The following is an 18,187-nucleotide window of genomic DNA, read 5'->3' as shown; positions in this document are numbered from 1 at the left end:
GAGACACAGAATCCGAAGCAGGTTCCAGGGTCTGGGCTGTCAGCACAGAGCCCGTCGCGGGGCTTGAACTCACGAGCTGCGAGATCATGACCTGAGCCGAAGTCGGACGCTTAACCGACTGAGCCGCCCAGGCGCCCCAATATCTGCCTGTTTTTAAACCTTCCGTGTGAGACACGTGCTTTGTACGTCTGTTGCTCAGTGTTATGTCCGTGAGATTCATCCAAAGAGTATTGAATCTCGCTGCTGTATGATATTCTGTGGTGTGACCCTGGTAGTTATTCGTCCATCTATGGGGGAGAGGCGTTCGGGTCATTTCCAGTTGGTGGCTGTTGTTTGGGTCATTTCCAGTTGGTGGCATCTGCGTCTGTGTCTTCTGCTGAACACACGCATCTATGCCTTTCTGCTGCATGGGATTGCTGGACGGTCTCTTCGGATTTGATCCCGCATCGCTGAGATTTAAGAGTTTGTGGCTTCTCAGTAAAGCTGAGTGTTTAATGACATTTTGCTTGTTTTTGCTCCTTTCAGAATCACAGATCCCTAATAATGAACATTGTGAGGATAGACGAGTGGAAGGTGAGTTGGAATCTGCTAATTTCAGGGTCATGGGTAAGTTCTCATTGCTGGAGGAGGAGGAGGCGGCCGGGAACTTAAAAGAAAAAAAAAAAACAACCTCACAGAAAGAGATACAGCCACAGAAGCTGTAAGCTCTTTTGAAGAGGCAAATAATTCATAGACGAATAATTGTAATTAATGTTGTATTGACCTTCACACTTGGCAGAGAACTGTCAGAGTTCTTCACTGTTCTCACAGCCATGGACGGTACTGCGGCAGATCCTGGCCTTGAACCGGGTCTCCCAGGCTAGATCCCGTGCTCTGAGCGTTACCCCCACCCTCCCGCTGGAGCCTGGGCTTGCTCAGCGCCAGAGGAGCTCTGCACTTGTCCACGGCTGGAATCCGTCAGTGACGCACCGTCAGGAGAGGGATTGCCACCATGTGGACCCTCTCACGGTGCAGGGCTGGTTTGGACTCAGCATGGGGGGGTCCTTGCAGACACGCTCCCTGCACCTACATAGCACTTAGTCTGGTGGCCATCGTGGCTGTGGCCCAGTGTCTGTTGCAGCTGGTGATTTATGCACTATTGGGGTCACGCTTGTTCAGTGGTTTTTTTTTTTTTTTGCCTTAGTGGCTCACGTCTAATTTAGTAGCTCACAATGTGTGCCTGGCCAAGGACAGTCCCTAGCAATCACTTAAAGGATCCGCTTTTCCTGGGGTGCCTGGGTGGGTCAGTCGGTTAAGTGTCCGACTTTGGCTGAGGTCACGATCTCCCAAGTTTGTGGGTTCGAGCCCTGCCTTGGGCTCTGTGCTGACGGCTCAGAGCCTGGAGCCCGCTTCGGATTCTATGTCTCCCTCTCTACCCCTCCCCTGTTCATGCTTTGTCTCTTTCTTTCTCAAAAATAAATGAACATGAAGGATCAGCTTTTCTTATTATTTCGTTTCATAGCCTAGATTGTTCTCACCTTCCCAAAGAACAGCAGCCGAAGCTTCAGGCAGTGGCCGGATACCTGGGGGCATCATCGCCTGGCGATGCTTCTTGACTTGTTTTGGCTTGGGTTGCAGAGGGATGCGCTAGAGTCCCATGCCAGGCACCCTGGAGGTTAAGTCCTGCTCTTCTGTTGCTCAAGGGTACCTGGCCGTGGCAGTTGTCAGGAAATCAGATGCGGATATCACCTGGAATTCTCTGAGAGGCAGGAAGTCTTGCCACACCGCCGTGGACAGGACTGCCGGCTGGAACATCCCCATGGGCCTGCTGTTCAACCAGACAGGCTCCTGCAAATTTGGTGAGGCCTGAGGGCGTCGTGGGTGGGCCACCCTGGGCGGTAGGCACATCGAGCTGTGGAACCTCAGGGAAGGGCAGGGGCGGGGATGTGCAGGCTGACTGCGGCCCGCGGGCCCCTTTTGGGGTAAGCGTGTTCTCTGTGTGGCTGAGGAGGGTCTCTGAGTGGGTCTCTACCCAACACGTCCCATGCCCCAGCCACCCCAGCCCAAGATAAAAATTCTGGAGTATCAGTCTGTTTCTCTGCACCCTAAGAACGGAGGCAGGTTCTGAGAAGTACGGATGTTATTATTATTATTATTTTTAATCTCTTGGAGCTCTGGATCCGAATTTCTCTTAGGCGCCGGCTTTCTAACTTGGGGAAAGGCACCTGCCTGCCTCATGAAGCTGACTTCTTCCTCCACATGGCAAGGAAACCAAATTAGACCTCCAGGGTTCTGGCTCACCTGCTTCCGGGGCCTTCTGTCCTGGCCGTACCCCAGGCTCACACCCCGTGCCCTACCTGCTGTGGGCCTGGTGACGTGGAAGTATGTGACATGTTCCCGCCGGGGCTCACCTCTCGTGCAGGGGTCTCCTCGAGTGGGGCCCTCCTGCATTTTAGATGGGTTAGGGACCCTGGTTCAGGCAGCTTTCCACGTGGCTCTGCTCCTCACCGCGAGCACTCGCTGTGGTTGCTCTGCACAAGCCCCGCGGCCTCCTCCGAGCTGGGGGGAAGCCGCCAGGACCCTAGCGGGGTGCTCCCCAGCCTCCTCCGGAGTTTGGCACGCGGGGTGGCTCTTCCGGGGGCGGGGGCTGCACACGTCTCAAAACGGGCTCTCGCTGCTCATCGAGGCGGGACTTTCTTGTCCGCATCGTGTTCTCTCTCCTCAACCCACATTAATCCATGTTGGCTCCCTAACGCGGGTTAAATCACACGATGGGCTAGTGCAGATTACATTTAAGCTGCTGGGAGAGAAAACCCGGACTGGCAGAGGCTTATTTCCCTCTCGTGCAAGTGCGATCCAGAGGTGGATTGTCCACAGCTACTGGGACAGCAGCACAGTGTCAGCAACCCGGGCTCTGACAAGGTGGCTTCCATGCTCAAGGTCACCTCATGGCCCATGGAGGTCTAGTTCCCGCTTCTGCTTTCCATGTGCAGAATGAAGGAGGGGAGGGAGAAGAAGAGGCAAAAGGCAGGTGCCACCTGTCTTTTAAGGGTGTTTCCAGGACGCTGGCACACAGCGCTCCTGCTTGATGCTCACTGGCCTGTCCCTAGCCACATGGCTCTACTGGGCACGGGGTGGCGGGGGAGGCCAGTCTTTATTCTAAGGGACCAGGAGCCCGGGTCAAAAGCTGGCTTTCTATTTCGGAGGCAAAGGAAAATCAGGTCCTGCAGGGTGCCACCAAGTTCATCAGCTGAGTCCCCAGCTCGAGGCTGTCATCGTGGGACCCTCTGTCCAGTGACAGACTCTTTTCTCTGGCCTCGGTCAGGTTTCCCGTAGGTGCCTACAGGGAGAAGCTTCTCCGATTTCCGGCGGGCCCTCGGTGGGTGGGTCCGTGTTGCCGTTCGCGACGGTGAGCGTGTTCTGTCTGTCCTGGGCCGTGTAATGAACCCAGACCCAGTGGCATCGCCTGCTGGGTGAAGGCCTCTTACGTCGACACGGGCAGGAAGAGCTGACTCCCGGTGTTCCTTCCCCGCAGATGAATTCTTTAGTGAGAGCTGTGCCCCTGGGTCCGACCCGAACTCCAATCTCTGTGCGCTGTGCATTGGCGACGAAAACGGTGAGAACAAGTGTGTGCCCAACAGCAGTGAGAGATACTTTGGCTACACTGGGGCTTTCAGGTGAGTGCCGCGGCCGAGCCTCCCCAGGACAGGGACTTGTCCTTCGTCCGTCATCCTCTGGCATCTTGGCAGTGCATTTCTAAGGGGTCAGATATGGCCTGTCACGGCAGAGGCAGGGAGCAGCCTGGAGGTCCACTGATGGACTGTTCCTCCCCCACATAAGCCACTGCAGACAGTGGAGGCTGACAGGGTGCCGTCTGACCTCAGCTCAGCCGGGCGCCTTCCTGTGGCCTGGGGCCGACGTCGGCCCCAGTGGGCCTCAGGGTCCTCATCCTCAGAATCAAATGGGGAGAGTACGTGGCCCCTTAAGTCCCGTCTATAATTCAATTTTAGGGGGAAGACTTCTCTCTCCTGTAGCCGCCACCCTCTAGGCCAACACCAAGAGTCGGCCAGTTAACCGACTGAGCCAGCCAGGTGTCCCTGAGCTTTTCAGTATATAAAATTCAGTAGCCAGGGGCGCCTGGGTGGCTCAGTCGGTTAAGCGTCCGACTTCAGCTCAGGTCACGATCTCGCGGTCCGTGAGTTCGAGCCCCGCGTCGGGCCCTGGGCTGATGGCTCAGAGCCTGGAGCCCGCTTCCGATTCTGTGTCTCCCTCTCTCTCTGCCCCTCCCCCGTTCATGCTCTCTCTCTGTCTCAAAAATAAATAAAACATTAAAATAAATAAGTAAATAAAATAAAATTCAGTAGCCTTTTCTCCAGTGATGGGAGGATACAGAAGTAGCTTTTACTCTCGTCTCAGTGGCCCATAAAAGTATTTTCTCCTATTAAATATGTGGTATAATAAGGTTGTACTTCCCTTATTGTACAAAGTTCCTGTTTACTCTAGAGTTAACCGGTGTCTCATTTTTTATTTGCTTAATTTTCTGTGCTTAAAAAGAAAAATCACTAATTCATCTCAAAACCCCTAGCCAGGAGCGTAAACCTCCTAACAATACATACCCAGAGTGAGTGATGGCCGGGGTTCATCAGGTGATGGGGAATATTGCTCCTGCCCAGTCTGGACTGGTTTTCTCTAGGCCCCCTGGATGTCTGTGGTCCTGGGATCCCCCTTGATGGTCCTTCTGGGATTTCCTTTTGTTGTACTTCGTGTTAAATTGCCCACTTCCTGGATCCCGTATCTTTCACTTTCTTGGTTTTGTTGGCACAGAACACATCTTTTTGAGAAGGGGTGGCTTGGATTTGCTGTGTTTTGAGTATTACATGTCTGGAAACGGCTTTCTTCTATCTTTGAAATGATTTCTAGTTTGGCTGGATAACTAAGTGGAGGTTGAAAAACATTCTCCCTAAGGATTTTGACAGGATTTCCATGTCTGGGAAATGGCAGTGTTAGCTGTTTTGACCGATTCTCTCACTAAAAACAAGCAGAAATGCTGGATTAGTGCACATGTGCGCACGCACACACACACACACACACACACACACACGTTCTTTTTTAAAAAACATTTTTAAGAAATATTTTTATTTATTTTTGAGAGAGAGAGACAGAGCACCAGCAGGGAGGGGCAGAGAGAGAGAGAGAGAGAGACACACACACACACACACACACACACACACACAGAATCCGAAGCAGGCTCCAGGCTCTGAGCTGTCAGCATAGAGCCTGACACGGGGTTTGAACCCACAAACGGTGAGATCATGACCTGAGCTGAAGTTGGACACTTAACTGACTGAGCCACCCAGCTGTACCTTCACACGCGTGTTCTTAAGAGTATTGAATAACTGACAAAGTAGTAAAGGATTATTAGACTAAAATCTAAGGGAGACTAGGAATTCAGAGAGAGCTAAGTGCCCACTTTTTCCTCAGGACATTTACCTCCATGACAGACATGAACCTGGAGGTTACCTACACCTTTAAGGTAGGGATGAACCAGAAGTAACTTCCACTCCTACAGGGCATCAAGTTGCTGGATGCCGAGGAGAACAGGGAGGGAGAATGCATACCACCCCCCTGAGAACCTGAAACCATGAGCCAGCTTCTGCATGGATTTGTAGCTCAAACTTGTATCCCCTAGGATGGTCCAGAAATTCTCGACTCACAAATATCTTTAAAAATGATCCCAGGGCACCTGGTGGCTCAGTCGGTTAAGTGTCCAACTATTGGCTCAGGTCACGATCTTGCGGTTTGCAAGTTTGAGCCCCGCGTCGGGCTTTGTGCCAACAGCTCAGAGCCAGGAGCCTGCTTCGGATTCTGTGTCCCCCTCTCTTTCTGCCCCTCCACCGCTCGTGCTCTGTCTCTCTCTCTGTCTCTCTCTCTTTCAAAAAATAAAAATAAACAAATACACATTAAAAAAGAAAAGATCCCAGACTAGTGGTCCCTCTAGAAACATGCCTGGAAGACAGCACTTTCATGGTGGGCCTCCAAAGACTGAAATCCAGCAGAAAAAACAAGGTAGTATTTCTTTTAATAGAAGAATAAACAGAACTTCTGGAAAGGGAAAAAAAACACAGCAGTTGAAATTAGCCATGCAATTGACCAGATTAACAGCATAGACACAGTAAAAGGAGAATGAAGGAAGATTTGTGAAAAACCTATCCAGAATTTAGCAGAAAGACAGAATATACAGCAAGCTCAAAAAATTAAATGCGTTGATCCATTGTCTTCTAAGTCTAGAGTTTCTGTTGAGAAATCGGATACCACTTTGGACTTCTGGTTCTTTGTATATGACACTTTCATCTTGAAAACACTCTATTTTTGAATTTGGAATACTTTATGTATAATTTCCCGAGAGAATAAGCTTTAGAAGGCTTAGAAAGCATCCTGGACACACAAGACTATGCAAAGGATATTTTGTGAAGAGTGAAGAAATCAGACACCTAACACATCTCTCTTATATGTGTATTTCTCTCTAAATTTACAGAGATTTAGCAGTAATGAAAAATACGTTTAGGAAAAATTCATCTGGGGTTTTATCCAATGTAACATGTTTCGAAAACGAGTTTCTTACAAAGTTTCTGAGTTTTTAAAAACATGATTTCTTTTAATCTCCAGTATTCTGAAACTTCACACTAATATTTCTGTACGTGGGTCTCCTTTTCATCCTTTGGGATTGGGCCATTGGTGGGCCCATTTCATCTGGAAGCTCAAGGTGTTCCGTTCTGGGAAATTTTACTTCATTATTTTTTGACGATTCCTACGCTGTTTTCTCTGGTTTCTCTGTAAACTTTGATTCGTAAGTTACAGACTCCTGGGTTAGCATCTCATTTTCTTTTTCTTTATTTTTTCATAATTGCTTTTCTTTATCTTCCAGTTTCTGGGATATTTGCTCAGCTTAACCTTCTAATTGTTCTATCGTTTTTAAGAATTTTTATGATGATGATTTTTTCTTTTTTTACTTTCTAAGAACTCTTTGTTCCGACTGCTCCTTTTTTAGACTTTGCATTCTTGTTTCATGAATGCTGCCCCTTCTCTCATCCCTTTAAAGACATTCATTGTCGTTTTTAAAAAAAAAGTGTTATTCTCTCTCCCATATTGTCTCTGTATTTTCTGAGCATTGCTTTGGTCTCCATTTATTTTTTCTGGTATTTCTTCAACTATCCAGCGGTTTCTGGCCCTTTGTCCCTATTTAAGAAGGAAATAATGGCGCTGTCACAGTTCTGCATCAGTTACCACATCTTGGCAAGTAGGGGCCTCACCTGTGGTGCAGTTGGTTTGTGTCATTTCACTGTGGGGCATCAAATATCAGAATCGATAGGCGTTTTTCTTGGGTTGATCAGCTTCTCCAGAGAAAGAATCAGCCTGTATGCTTCTCAGGAGGCTGAGTGGGGGAAAGGGGCTATGATTTAATCTTCCAGAATAGAGATTTTCAATCCCCTTTCTTTTCTTTCTTTTTTTTTTTAAATGTTTTATTTATTTTTTGAGAGCGAGAGACAGAGTGTGAGCAGGGGAGGGGCAGAGAGAGAGGGAGACACAGAATTCGAAGCAGGCTCCAGGCTCCGAGCTGTCAGCACAGAGCCCAACGCGGGGCTCGAACCCACAGGCAGTGCGATCATAACCTGAGCTGAAGTTGGATGCTTAACCGAGGAGCCACCCAGGCGCCCCTTTCAATCCCCTTTCCGATTTTAGCGTTGGGCCTCTGGCCTCTGCGGTGCTTGGCTGTCTGTCCGTAGTGTTGTTCAGGTTCAAGTTCCTGTGAACAAACCTTCAATCTTCTGCTGGGTGGGGGGACGGGGAGTGCTCTCCCGGGTGCATGGGATAGGAGGGTACCTGCCCAGTCCTCCTGTGTCAGCCACTCTCAGGGGTGCCTGGTCTTTCTAACCGATGAGTCTTTCTGGAGTTCTGCCGTGCACATCCGTTTTTTTCTGGGCTTCCTACACTTCCGGCTTATGGTACCGCTGTTCTCTGCTCTGCTGGGGAAATCACTGCTCATCGATTTGCTCTCCACCTTCCAAACATGGTCATATTATCTTCTCTCCCTCTTGCCCTCTTCTTGCTCATGGTTTATGGCTTACAAAAAAAAAAATCTCACTACTGTAAAAAAAAAATCTCACTAATGGTATTTTATTGGGATCTTAGAAGCAGGGAAGGTTCACATGTGTGTTCAAGCTACCATTTTATTTATTTATTTTTTTTAAATTTTTTTTTTTAACGTTTATTTATTTTTGAGACAGAGAGAGACAGAGCATGAACGGGGGAGGGGCAGAGAGAGGGAGACACAGAAGCTGAAACAGGCTCCAGGCTCTGAGCCGTCAGCACAGAGCCCGACGCGGGGCTCGAACTCACAGACCTCGAGATCGTGACCTGAGCCGAAGTCGGCCGCCCAACCGACGAGCCACCCAGGTGCCCCTTAAGCTACCATTTTAAATCCTAAGTTCCAGGAATATTTGTTTTCGTCTGTGCCACGCATATGACAAATATTTATGAAAACCCTAATAGTTTTTCTTCTCGGGCAATGTGTTTCTTTTCTGGAACATTTTAGGTGCCTGGCTGAGAAGGCTGGAGACGTCGCCTTTGTGAAAGACTCCACTGTCCTGCAGAACACGAATGGTGGGTGAATACATCCCAGTATTCAGATGTGCAGTCGGGAAGCTATTATAGAACCTTTTCCAGGCTTTGGATCAAGTTCATTCCAAAATCCTTTACCTCATATGCAACATGGTGCATCTGTGAGTGTCACGTTGACTTTGAAACCAAGTTCCCTCTGTCTCACTCTCTCTCGGACACACACACATGCACACAAACATGCACCAGCCGTGCTCAGTAACAAATGTCTCCCTGGCGTTGTCTAGTCACCCACGAAGCACACCATCTGCCTGTTCCTACACGGACAACTGAATGTGGATGCTACCAAAAAAAAAAAAAAAAAAGGAAGAAAGAAAAATTGATATGCGCAAATACAATGAATACAATTTCCTTTTTTTAAATGTTTATTTATTTTTGAGAGACGGAGACAGAGTGTGAGTAGGGGAGGGGCAGAGAGGGAGACACAGAATCCGAAGCAGGCTCCGGGCTCCGAGCTGTCAGCGCAGAGCCCGACGCGGGGCTCGAACTCTCGAGCTGCGAGATCTTGACCTGAGCCGATGTCGGACACTTCGCCGACTGAACCCCCAGGTGCCCCAAACTTCCCTTTTTAAAAAAGGAAGTAAGGGCCTTCATTGGGACCTCATGGGAGCCCTCAGTCTGGAAACTCCTTGGGAGTCACTGGAGACAAAGTCACAGGCAGATAGAGATAATGGAAGATAAATGGTGATAATTGCCAACTTCCACACCCCTACATCCGGCTGCCTTCCGAACTGCAGCCCCACTCGGCCCCCACGGCCCCCAGCAGATAACTTGCCACTTCATCCCCTGAGGAAGAGCCACCTGGACTTCCTGCCTCTGTCCTTCAAACATCAGCACTCACAGCCACTCTTCCCTCCTCCTGCCCCTCTCCATGTCTCTTGGGAGATGGACTGAGGACAGCCATATAAATTTGGAATGATCTCAGTATCAAATAGACAAAGCCAAGAGAATGGATGAAGTGTTTAAAAAAATTTTTTTTTTAAATTAGAGAGAGAGAGAGAGCATGCAAGCTGGGGAGAGGGGCAGAGAGAGAGAGAGAGAGGGCCTCATAAGCAGGCTACATACTCAGCACAGAGACTGACGCAGGGCTCGATCCCATGACCCTGGGATCATGACCCGAGCCATAATCAAGAGTCCCATGCTCAACTGACTGAGTCACCCAGGCGCCCCTTTCTTTGAGGGGAGAGAGCGGAAAGAGAGACGCAGGGGTCTGAGCAAAGAACCTGTATTTGCACACACTCAGACGTGCATACAATTACATTTTGAACTTGTGAACCGTCACTCTAAGTGATGTCCAAGGATCAGACTGATGTCAGCTTTTTTTTTTTTTTTTTATACTGAAGGATAATTAACATCCAGTGTGATAACAGTTTCAGATACACAGTATAGGGATTCAACACTTCTGTATACTTCTCAGTGCTCTTCCCAATCAGGGGACTCTTGATCCCCTAGAGTGATGTCAGATTTAATTGTCTGTAAATTTCTTTGGGATTTCACAACGGCGTTTTATTGGAATTGACTGAATGTTTGAGAAATGTATAGAGGTTCCTCACCTTTTCTTGGTGACAGTAAGACCATCCGAACACGAAAGGAAGGAGAAAGCAATTTCTTCTTGGACATCAACCAGATGGTTCTTTTTCTGGAGCTCACTAGAAAATATGGCATAGATGGAAGGTTTTCTTTTTAAAAAATCAACACCTCTACCGAGAGATAATTCATGCCATGAAATCCGTCCGTTCAAAGTGTGCGATTCAGTGGTCTCCAGCACATTCATGGAGCTGCGTGACCCACCCACACAGTCCGATTCTAGAATACTCACACAAGCCCGTAAAGTGACCCTGTGCCCTTCCCCTCTCCTTCAGAGCTGGCAACCTTCAGCTTGCTTTCTGTCTCTGTAGATTGGCCTGCTCTGGACATTTCACACAAATGGAACCATGTGGCCTTCTGAGACTGGCTTCTTTCACTTGGCATCGTGTTTTCAAGACCCATCCACGTTGTAGAACGTGTCAATGATTCCTTCTCTTTGGTTGTTGACTCCTAATTCCCTTGAATGGAAGCAGCGCTAACGTTTGATATGTTGGAAGTTCGTATCGTTGGTGCCGACAAAGCTTCCTTCCCTCTCTCTCGCGTCACTGAGACCCGCCTGTGCGCGTTTCAAGAGGCCGGTGGACTCGTCCAGCCCACCCAGGGCGGACCTTTGACTAAGCTGGACAGCCGTGGCTGATGCCGCCTCTTTTTCTCTCCCCAGGAGGGAGCTCTGAGGCATGGGCTAAGGATTTGAAGCTGGAAGACTTTGAGCTGCTGTGCCTGGACGGCACCCGGAAGCCTGTGAAGGAGGCGGAGAGGTGCCACCTGGCCAGGGCTCCGAACCACGGCGTGGTGTCTCGGGAAGATAAGGCCCAATACCTGGAGCAGGTGCTGCTCCAACAGCAGGTGCGGATCCCCAGGGCCTCCGGCCCTTTCTTAACTGGCCGGGCTCTTGGGGGGAGGGGCGGTTGTAGGTAAAGCCGCCTACCCACGGCCCTCTGTCTTGTCCCTCTGCCTGGCGCCGGTGGCTTCATGTGTTGGCTTCATGCTGAGGAGCTGCCCGGAGTCTCCGTGAGAACAGCAGAGGCATCCGCCTTTGTAATCTCGAAGGACAACAACAGACCCAGAACTCCCATAGATTGAAGGCTGTCTGTGGAAAGTGGTTTGAAGCAAACTGTGCAATTTCCTTAAAGTCTGGGATTCTCTTTTGTTTTTTTAAAAATATTTTGTAATGTTTATTTATTTTGGAGAGAGAGAGACAGAGACAGAGCATGAGTGGGGGAGGGGCAGAGAGAGAGGGAGACACAGAATCTGAAACAGGCTCTGGGCTCTGAGCTGTCAGCCCAGAGCCCGACGTGGGGCTCGAACTCACGGACCGCGAGATCGTGACCTGAGCCGAAGTCGGACGCTTAACCGACTGAGCCACTCAGGCGCCCCTGATAAGAGGTCTTTAATCATCGAGGTGTTTTGCTCTGATTCCTGGGCATAGAGGAGGATCTATGGCCACGGGAGGCTGAGTGGCCCACCCAAGGCAATGACCTGCTCAGTGGCAGAGAAGATTTCCGATGCAGACAGTTTCTCTAGGAGAGCTGGCCTGTGGGAATGCCGTAGGTGATCTCGGAAATCCTCAGCTGTCACCTGGCCACCCAGAGGTTCTAAGGGAAGAGACCACAGATTAACAAGGAGGGGACGATGGTGGGAGGTGGGTCAGAGGTAGTGGGGGGGCCCAGGCCCTGCCCGGTGGGTCGGCCACCCGGGGCACAGGCTGTGGGATGACACGGGGGTGGCAGGAGGCTCAGCTGAGGCAGTTGAAGGACTCCAGAACTCAGCTCCAGAACTCAGGGCTGAGCCTGGCTGGAAGGAATGTCCTTGGCCTCTCCTGATCCACACATTCTCCTGTTTCCCTCGGCAACTCGCTTACTTGTCTGCCCTTTTGGTACAGACTCAGTTTGGGACAAACGGAGACAAATGCCCGAGTGAGTTTTGCCTGTTCCAGTCCGAAACCAAAAACCTCCTGTTCAATGACAACACCGAGTGCCTGGCCAAACTCCAAGGCAAAACGACGTATGAAGAATATTTGGGATCGGCATATGTCACGGCCGTTGGTAATCTGAGACAGTGCTCAACCTCCCGTAAGTAGGACGTCCCGGAGACACCACCGCGCGTGAAGGGCAAGGTTGGAGGGCCAAACAGCATTCCAGGAGGGAAGATGGGAATAAAAATGTGAAGGCAATGCGATATCCCCCGACCTCGGGAAGTTACAGCCTCACTGATGGGGTGGAAACACTCAGGAAAAGTAAAGCAGTAGATAATATGCTAAGTTTTTATAATCCTGATTGTAAGTGCCTGTCAGGGAGGTTTTAGACACTGAGAATTCATTGTATTCAGTAGAATGAAGCGTGTGTATATCTATATGTACGTATACACACCTGCACACATATATATCTATGTGTATACGTGTATGTATTCAGAAAGGACAAACCCCGGTCTCTAGACAATTACCATAAATGCCAACTGTCGAGACTGCAAATTCTCAGAAAGTATCTTAGCCAGGAAAACATATTGACAAATAACTTGGCCCTCCAAAAACATTTCTAAGACATCGCAGAGCGTTGTAAGGCTCCAGGCGGTGATTCTAAAATTTCAACGGGCACTGCCTCCCCTGTGCCGGGGGAGGCCGGGCGGGGAATCACCCAAAGTCTTATTTCTGGCACCTCGTCCAGACAGCTGGAGGCATCGGGTGGTGGTGGTCCAGGGGTGGGGCAGGGCCAAGAATCTCTGTATCAGCTGTTCCCAACCAGGCACAGTTCCCCTCCCCCGCACCGAGGGGACATCTGGCAACGCTTGGAGGTGTTTTTGATTCTTACAACTTAGGGGGGTGCTGCTGGTGTCTGGGGGGCAGAAGCCAAGGATACTACCAAAGCACGGGACGGCCTTCTCGATGAAGAATTGCCCGGGCCCAAACGTCAATAGCGTCACTGTCCTTTACCACCCGGCGTCCCGGGATCGTGGTCGGGTGGTCCTAGCACTGACGACATTTTGAGAAAGAGGCTGTAGGGCTATTCTTGGGAGCAGCCAGCTCAGGATTGCACAGACTGCCTGCCCCTTGAGGGCGGGGCCTGTGTGTCCCTGCCGAGCCCCCAGCACTTAGCGCAGTGACTCACGCAAAGCAGGCCCCCGCGAGTATTTGTGAAGGGCTGGGCGAACACGAGTGGAGACAGATTTGCATAAAGACGAGGGCGTGGGTTGCCCACATTTCAGAAGTGAGAGGACCGTCGTGTCACGTGAACTTGAGGGTGACAGTTGGTTCCGTTAGAGACAAATGGGGTGGGGGTGGCGTCCGTCGGGCCAGGGCGGGACATCACCCGGGTTAGCGAGGGCCCGACCGGCTGGGCTGGCGTAAGAAGGAGGAAGGCACAGGGAGACAAGTGAGCCGGCACCGCCGAAGGCAGGGGAGGGTCTGTTTCTTAGTGCCCTCCTTGATTGATCTATTGATTAAAAGAAATCAGTTACTGACTCTTCTGCTTTGGTGTGTCCCACAGCGCTTCTGGAAGCCTGCGCCTTCCTGAGGAGGTAAACCCACCCGCAGACTCCGTGGCCTCCCCTCCTGCGGCATCCCAGGCCTGCCCCGCTCTCAGCCCCGCCTGGGGCGCTGGGCTGTCTCCCTTCCCAGCCAGTCACCTGCTTTCGCCGCCCTCAGCGGTCATCCCAGCAATAAAGGAAATGAGAAAGGCTGTCGGTTTTCATTCCTTAGAAGGCGTCCTTTTATCTTCTCTAGAATTTTATACTGAAATCCTGTGTCTGATCGAATATGAGCACAGCTGGGCCTGTCCTTGCGTGTTTTCCAGGTTTAGCGCCTGGAGTTTTGGGTTCGGGGCCTGCTGGTCTGGAGCCAAAGGACAGGCCCGGCAGCTGGCTTTCTCAGGGGCATCTGGCTGGTCGTTCACATGATCGGTGCCATGTGTGTGCGTGTGCTCGTGTATGCGTGTGTGCATGTGTCTGTGTGTGCACTTGTACCTGTGTGTGGGTGTGCGTTTGCGTGTGCATGTGTTTCTAGGGCAGAGTGAGGGAATAGGGAGTAGGACTGGTGAGAAAAACTGGGTGTCACAAAGATTTTTGAGTACTTGGTATTTTAAATAAATTGCATCAGGTACAGTGAATGGACAACTACAAGGGTCATAGGGAAAGGTGAAAACCTTCAAGACATTTTTAAAAAATATTTATTTTTGAGAGAGGGAGAGCGCAAGCACAGGAGAGAGAGGGGGACAGAGGATCCAAAGCAGGCTGCAGGCTCTGAACTGACGGCAGTGAGCCCGATGCAGGGCTCGAACTCGCAAACCTCGAGATCGTGACCTGAGCCGAAAGCAAGAGTTGGGCACTCAACCAACTGAGCCACCCAGGTGCCCCTGTTTTGATTTTTAGATTCTACCTATGAGTGAGGTCCTATAACATTTGTCTTGAGTCTGACTTATTTCACTTAGCATAACACTTTCTAGGTCCTTCTCTATCTTTGACTTAACTTTGATAGCACATGGCAAGTATATAAAGTGTCTTGACGTTTCTTGTGATTCAAACATTAGTTGTCAAGTGACTTTACTACAGTGTATGCTTCATATGTAAGTGCTATTTTGCCTCGTAACGTCAGGTTGTGTTTATTAAGAACCATAATGAATTCGGCAGAGAAATTTAGTTTTCAAAGCCATTCCGTGTTCTATAAAGTAGATACGGACCATCCTTCTTTTGTTCAGAAAAATTTCCGTCGTGGCCCTGAACGCAATCTGCCACTGCTAAGCCACAAAACTGCTGCGTGGTAGGGTGAGTCACGATATGAAATTTTTATTTCTGAAAAAGAAAAAATCCACAGAATTAAGGATAGGTAAGCCCATGGCAGCCAATGAACCTCACTGTTGAGACTGCTGGTTTAATTCACATCGTAAATTCCAATTATTTCCCACAAAGATCCGGTAGCGAATGACCATTGACTTTACCATTTTTACAGATTTTGTAAATTTGGCCAACTGAGCCTTTTCCTGCTCAACACAGACTTGAACTCCCATCGCTTATAACACATATTGGCAGATCGCGCTTCAGATTGTACTGAATTAGTGTTCTCTCAACTTCCTTGAAAATATTTTTGCCTGTAGTTACTTTGTGCAGGCTATTCACGTAGCAAGAAAACCTAGTGAATTCCACAGATCAGGTCGCTTTTACCTCTTTACCCATAGTTCAGCTGGCCAGTTCTTTTAATTACCTGCAAGAAAATGTGCCTGAACAATTGCTTCTATATGAACAGGTTGCTTCTAATTTGGAATGTGGTCTGGTTTTAAGAGTACATATTTGGGGCGCCTGGGTGGCTCAGTCGGTTAAGCGTCCGACTTCAGCTCAGGTCACGATCTCGCGGTCCGTGAGTTCGAGCCCCGCGTCGGGCTCTGGGCTGATGGCCCAGAGCCTGGAGCCTGCTTCCGATTCTGTGTCTCCCTCTCTCTCTGCCCCTCCCCTGTTCATGCTCTGTCTCTCTCTGTCTCAAAAATAAATAAACGTTAAAAAAAAAAAAAAGAGTACATATTTATTTCATGTGTTTTCTTGCCTGGTGTTTGGAAGTTTGGGGTGCTGGACAAAGCATAGATTCTGCAATGAGTGGCAGTCATATTTGGGTCCCAGCCTTGCCACTTTCTAGCTGTGTGAGCCTAGACCAATTTCTGAGCCTTAGTTTCCTCCTTGGCGAAATGAGATAAATGCTGTCTACACCCACGGACAAGCACTGAGCCGCGGAGGAGCTCACATTTGCCAAGGGCCTGCCTCGCACGACACCTAAGACAAATTCAGTGCTCCCCACTTGTCTTCTCATATCTTATTTTTAAAAATATTTTTAAGTTTATTTTTTATTTATTTTGAGAGAGAGCGAGGGAGAGAGCACACGGGAGGGGCAGAGAGAGAAGGAGAGAGAGAGGATCCCAGGCAGGTCTGGCACTGGCAGGGCAGAGCCCGATGAGGGGCTTGAACCCACGAACCATGAGCTCATGCCCTGAGCTCAAGAATCTGACGCTTAACCGACTGAGCCACCCAGGCGCCCCTCTTCTTGTATCCTATTTTGTACACAGATGTGTAAAAATAAATACACACACGATGCAGCAATACAAAACCCGATGTTTATTTATCCCGCCGTTGACGGAAGCCTGTTTACACTCTGGTGGAATCGTCATGTTCTTCCACTGACGCGTCTTGTGCGGAGCCCTCCGTGCCCCGAAGCAGACTGTCACCCCGCAGACGGCACAGGCGGCAGAGGTGTCTTCGGAACGTGGTGTCGAGGACCGCGTGGAGCACGGGGTTGACGCAGCAGTGGGTGGTGGCGACGATCCTCACGATCTGAACGCTTCTGTCCAGGTGGTAGTTGCTCTGACAGTCGTGCAGGGAGAAATGTTCTCTGAACGCGGACAGGAAAAGTGCGATATTGTAGGGGCCCCACATCAGAAGGAAAACAACCACTACGGCAAACACGAGCTTGTGAGGGTCATACCTCCTCCCCCTAAAGCTCAGCGTTTTTCGCAAACGTGTGTAGCAAAACGTGAGAGCGCACAGTGGGAAAAGAAGGCCCAGGATGTTCATCTTCAGGGTCAGAAAATGCTTCCAGAAAGTCTCATCAGCTGGCAGGAAGGGAGGGCTGCTAACAAAGCACTCGTATTTCTGGCTCTCCATCTGAGGTTTGTAAAACACGGATTCAGGCAAAATGACCAGCGTGGCCAGGCCCCACGCCAGAACAGTCGAGGCGATGTTCCAGTGCATCGTCCTGGTCCGGGGAAACCTTCTCGTGTTGCAAGACACCAGGTACCTTTGCACGGTCAGAAGGACATTGAAAAGAGCCTCACTGTACAGGCCTATAGAGGAAAATACGACGAGAGTTTTACACACAGGGCTGCCCAGAACCCCCCCATAGGACGCGGTGTAAGCCCAGAGAGGCAAGGAGAGCGAGAAACACAAATTCGAAACTGCCAGGTTTAGGAAATAGACATTTTCCGTGCGCCTGAGTCCTTTGTGCTTCGCCAGGATGAGCACAGTCAAGATATTGCCCAGCAGTCCAGCCAGGAGCACAGGGATGAAGAGCTTGGGGACCACCCCGCTCAAGAGAACCTTGGCGTCGTACGGGTGGCACGTTTCTATTTCGTCGTCATTCAGGTCCCCCTCTATGAGGACGTCATAGTTATCCTCCGGGGCCAACGTGTAATTAGCCATCATCAGCCTGCCCTGTGGAGAAGTGAAGGATTATCTTCCCTTCATACAGCTGGGTGGTCCTGCAGGGGGAAAAAAAATTGGATTAGCATCCACACAGCCATACTTACCCTCTCCTGGTGCTTCCTTGTACCCAGAGTAGGTCTGCATCTCAGGAGACTGAAACCAAACAGAGTGTGCTGACACCCCCGGGGGAATAAAAGGAAGCCTTCCACGTCTTGAGAGAACTTCAGCTCTCCTGGTGGAAACAAGACTTGCCTGTCCGAAGACACCATCTGAGAAAACAGAGCTCTAAAGAGAGCCGAGAACTGTGGTCTAGTTTCCTCGAAGTCGGTCCCGGTCCTAATTTCTACGTGTGCAAAAAGCCTGCTCACCCTGTGAAGGAGCTTCCTGTGACGGGCTGGCTGATGACTGAGTCCTTCTCTCCAAGGAGAGAAACAAAAGGTTTGCAAAAGTGAAACCGTCCCCAAGCACCAACAGGAACGTCACTGGATGACTTACCACTTGACCGAGTTCCAGGGGGGCAGGGCACAGCCTCTTGACCCACCATCCGAGCTGCTGTGGGAATGGCCTGGGGGCAGCTGGGAGACCGGCTTTCTTCTGAGCAGAAGGTCCTGACCTTGAGGGGCAAGAGAAGCCACTTTTAGCCCTTGGTAGGTCTGTGTCTACACCACAAGTGCCCGGTCTCGGGGAGTAACCCAAATAAAGCAGCTCGAAAGCTCCTCCAGACCCCTAGAGTGTTTCTCAAGCCTTTGAGCCAAACCAGGAAGTTGTTTTC

General features: G+C 50.1%; 2 protein-coding genes across 5 annotated transcripts in view; one reads left to right on the top strand and one right to left on the bottom strand.

Moving 5' to 3' along the window:
• LTF (lactotransferrin) overlaps positions 1-13,916 on the top strand; it is a 30,262-nt gene extending 16,346 nt beyond the window's left edge. Inside the window, exons 11-17 of the mRNA XM_049640329.1 lie at positions 526-573; positions 1,683-1,838; positions 3,515-3,656; positions 8,573-8,640; positions 10,904-11,088; positions 12,125-12,314; positions 13,725-13,916. Of these exons, the coding sequence (XP_049496286.1) occupies positions 526-573; positions 1,683-1,838; positions 3,515-3,656; positions 8,573-8,640; positions 10,904-11,088; positions 12,125-12,314; positions 13,725-13,759 (824 nt within the window). The 3' untranslated portion in view covers positions 13,760-13,916. The remainder of the gene's footprint in view (positions 1-525; positions 574-1,682; positions 1,839-3,514; positions 3,657-8,572; positions 8,641-10,903; positions 11,089-12,124; positions 12,315-13,724) is intronic.
• Positions 13,917-15,326: 1,410 nt separating this feature from the next.
• CCRL2 (C-C motif chemokine receptor like 2) lies at positions 15,327-18,172 on the bottom strand. Of its 4 annotated transcripts, XM_049640338.1 has the most exons (3): positions 17,911-18,172; positions 16,700-17,471; positions 15,327-16,606 (listed from the first exon to the last, which is right to left on the bottom strand). In XM_049640338.1, exons 2-3 carry the CDS (start codon positions 17,413-17,415, stop codon positions 16,363-16,365), a joined length of 960 nt encoding a protein of 319 aa, XP_049496295.1. In that variant the 5' UTR covers positions 17,416-17,471; positions 17,911-18,172; the 3' UTR covers positions 15,327-16,362. The 4 variants fall into 4 exon arrangements, with proteins under 4 accessions (XP_049496295.1, XP_049496292.1, XP_049496293.1 ...); XM_049640335.1 differs by having other exon boundaries at positions 15,327-17,471; positions 17,911-18,169; XM_049640336.1 differs by lacking the exon at positions 17,911-18,172 and adding an exon at positions 17,668-17,902 and having other exon boundaries at positions 15,327-17,471.
• Between the last annotated feature and the right edge of the window lie 15 nt (positions 18,173-18,187).

This window comes from Panthera uncia, chromosome A2, assembly GCF_023721935.1.
Source record: "Panthera uncia isolate 11264 chromosome A2, Puncia_PCG_1.0, whole genome shotgun sequence".
In the NCBI taxonomy this organism is placed as follows: Eukaryota; Metazoa; Chordata; class Mammalia; order Carnivora; family Felidae; genus Panthera; species Panthera uncia.
The sequence above is the reverse complement of the archived record's forward strand: the minus strand, read 5'-3'. Positions and strand labels throughout refer to the sequence as shown.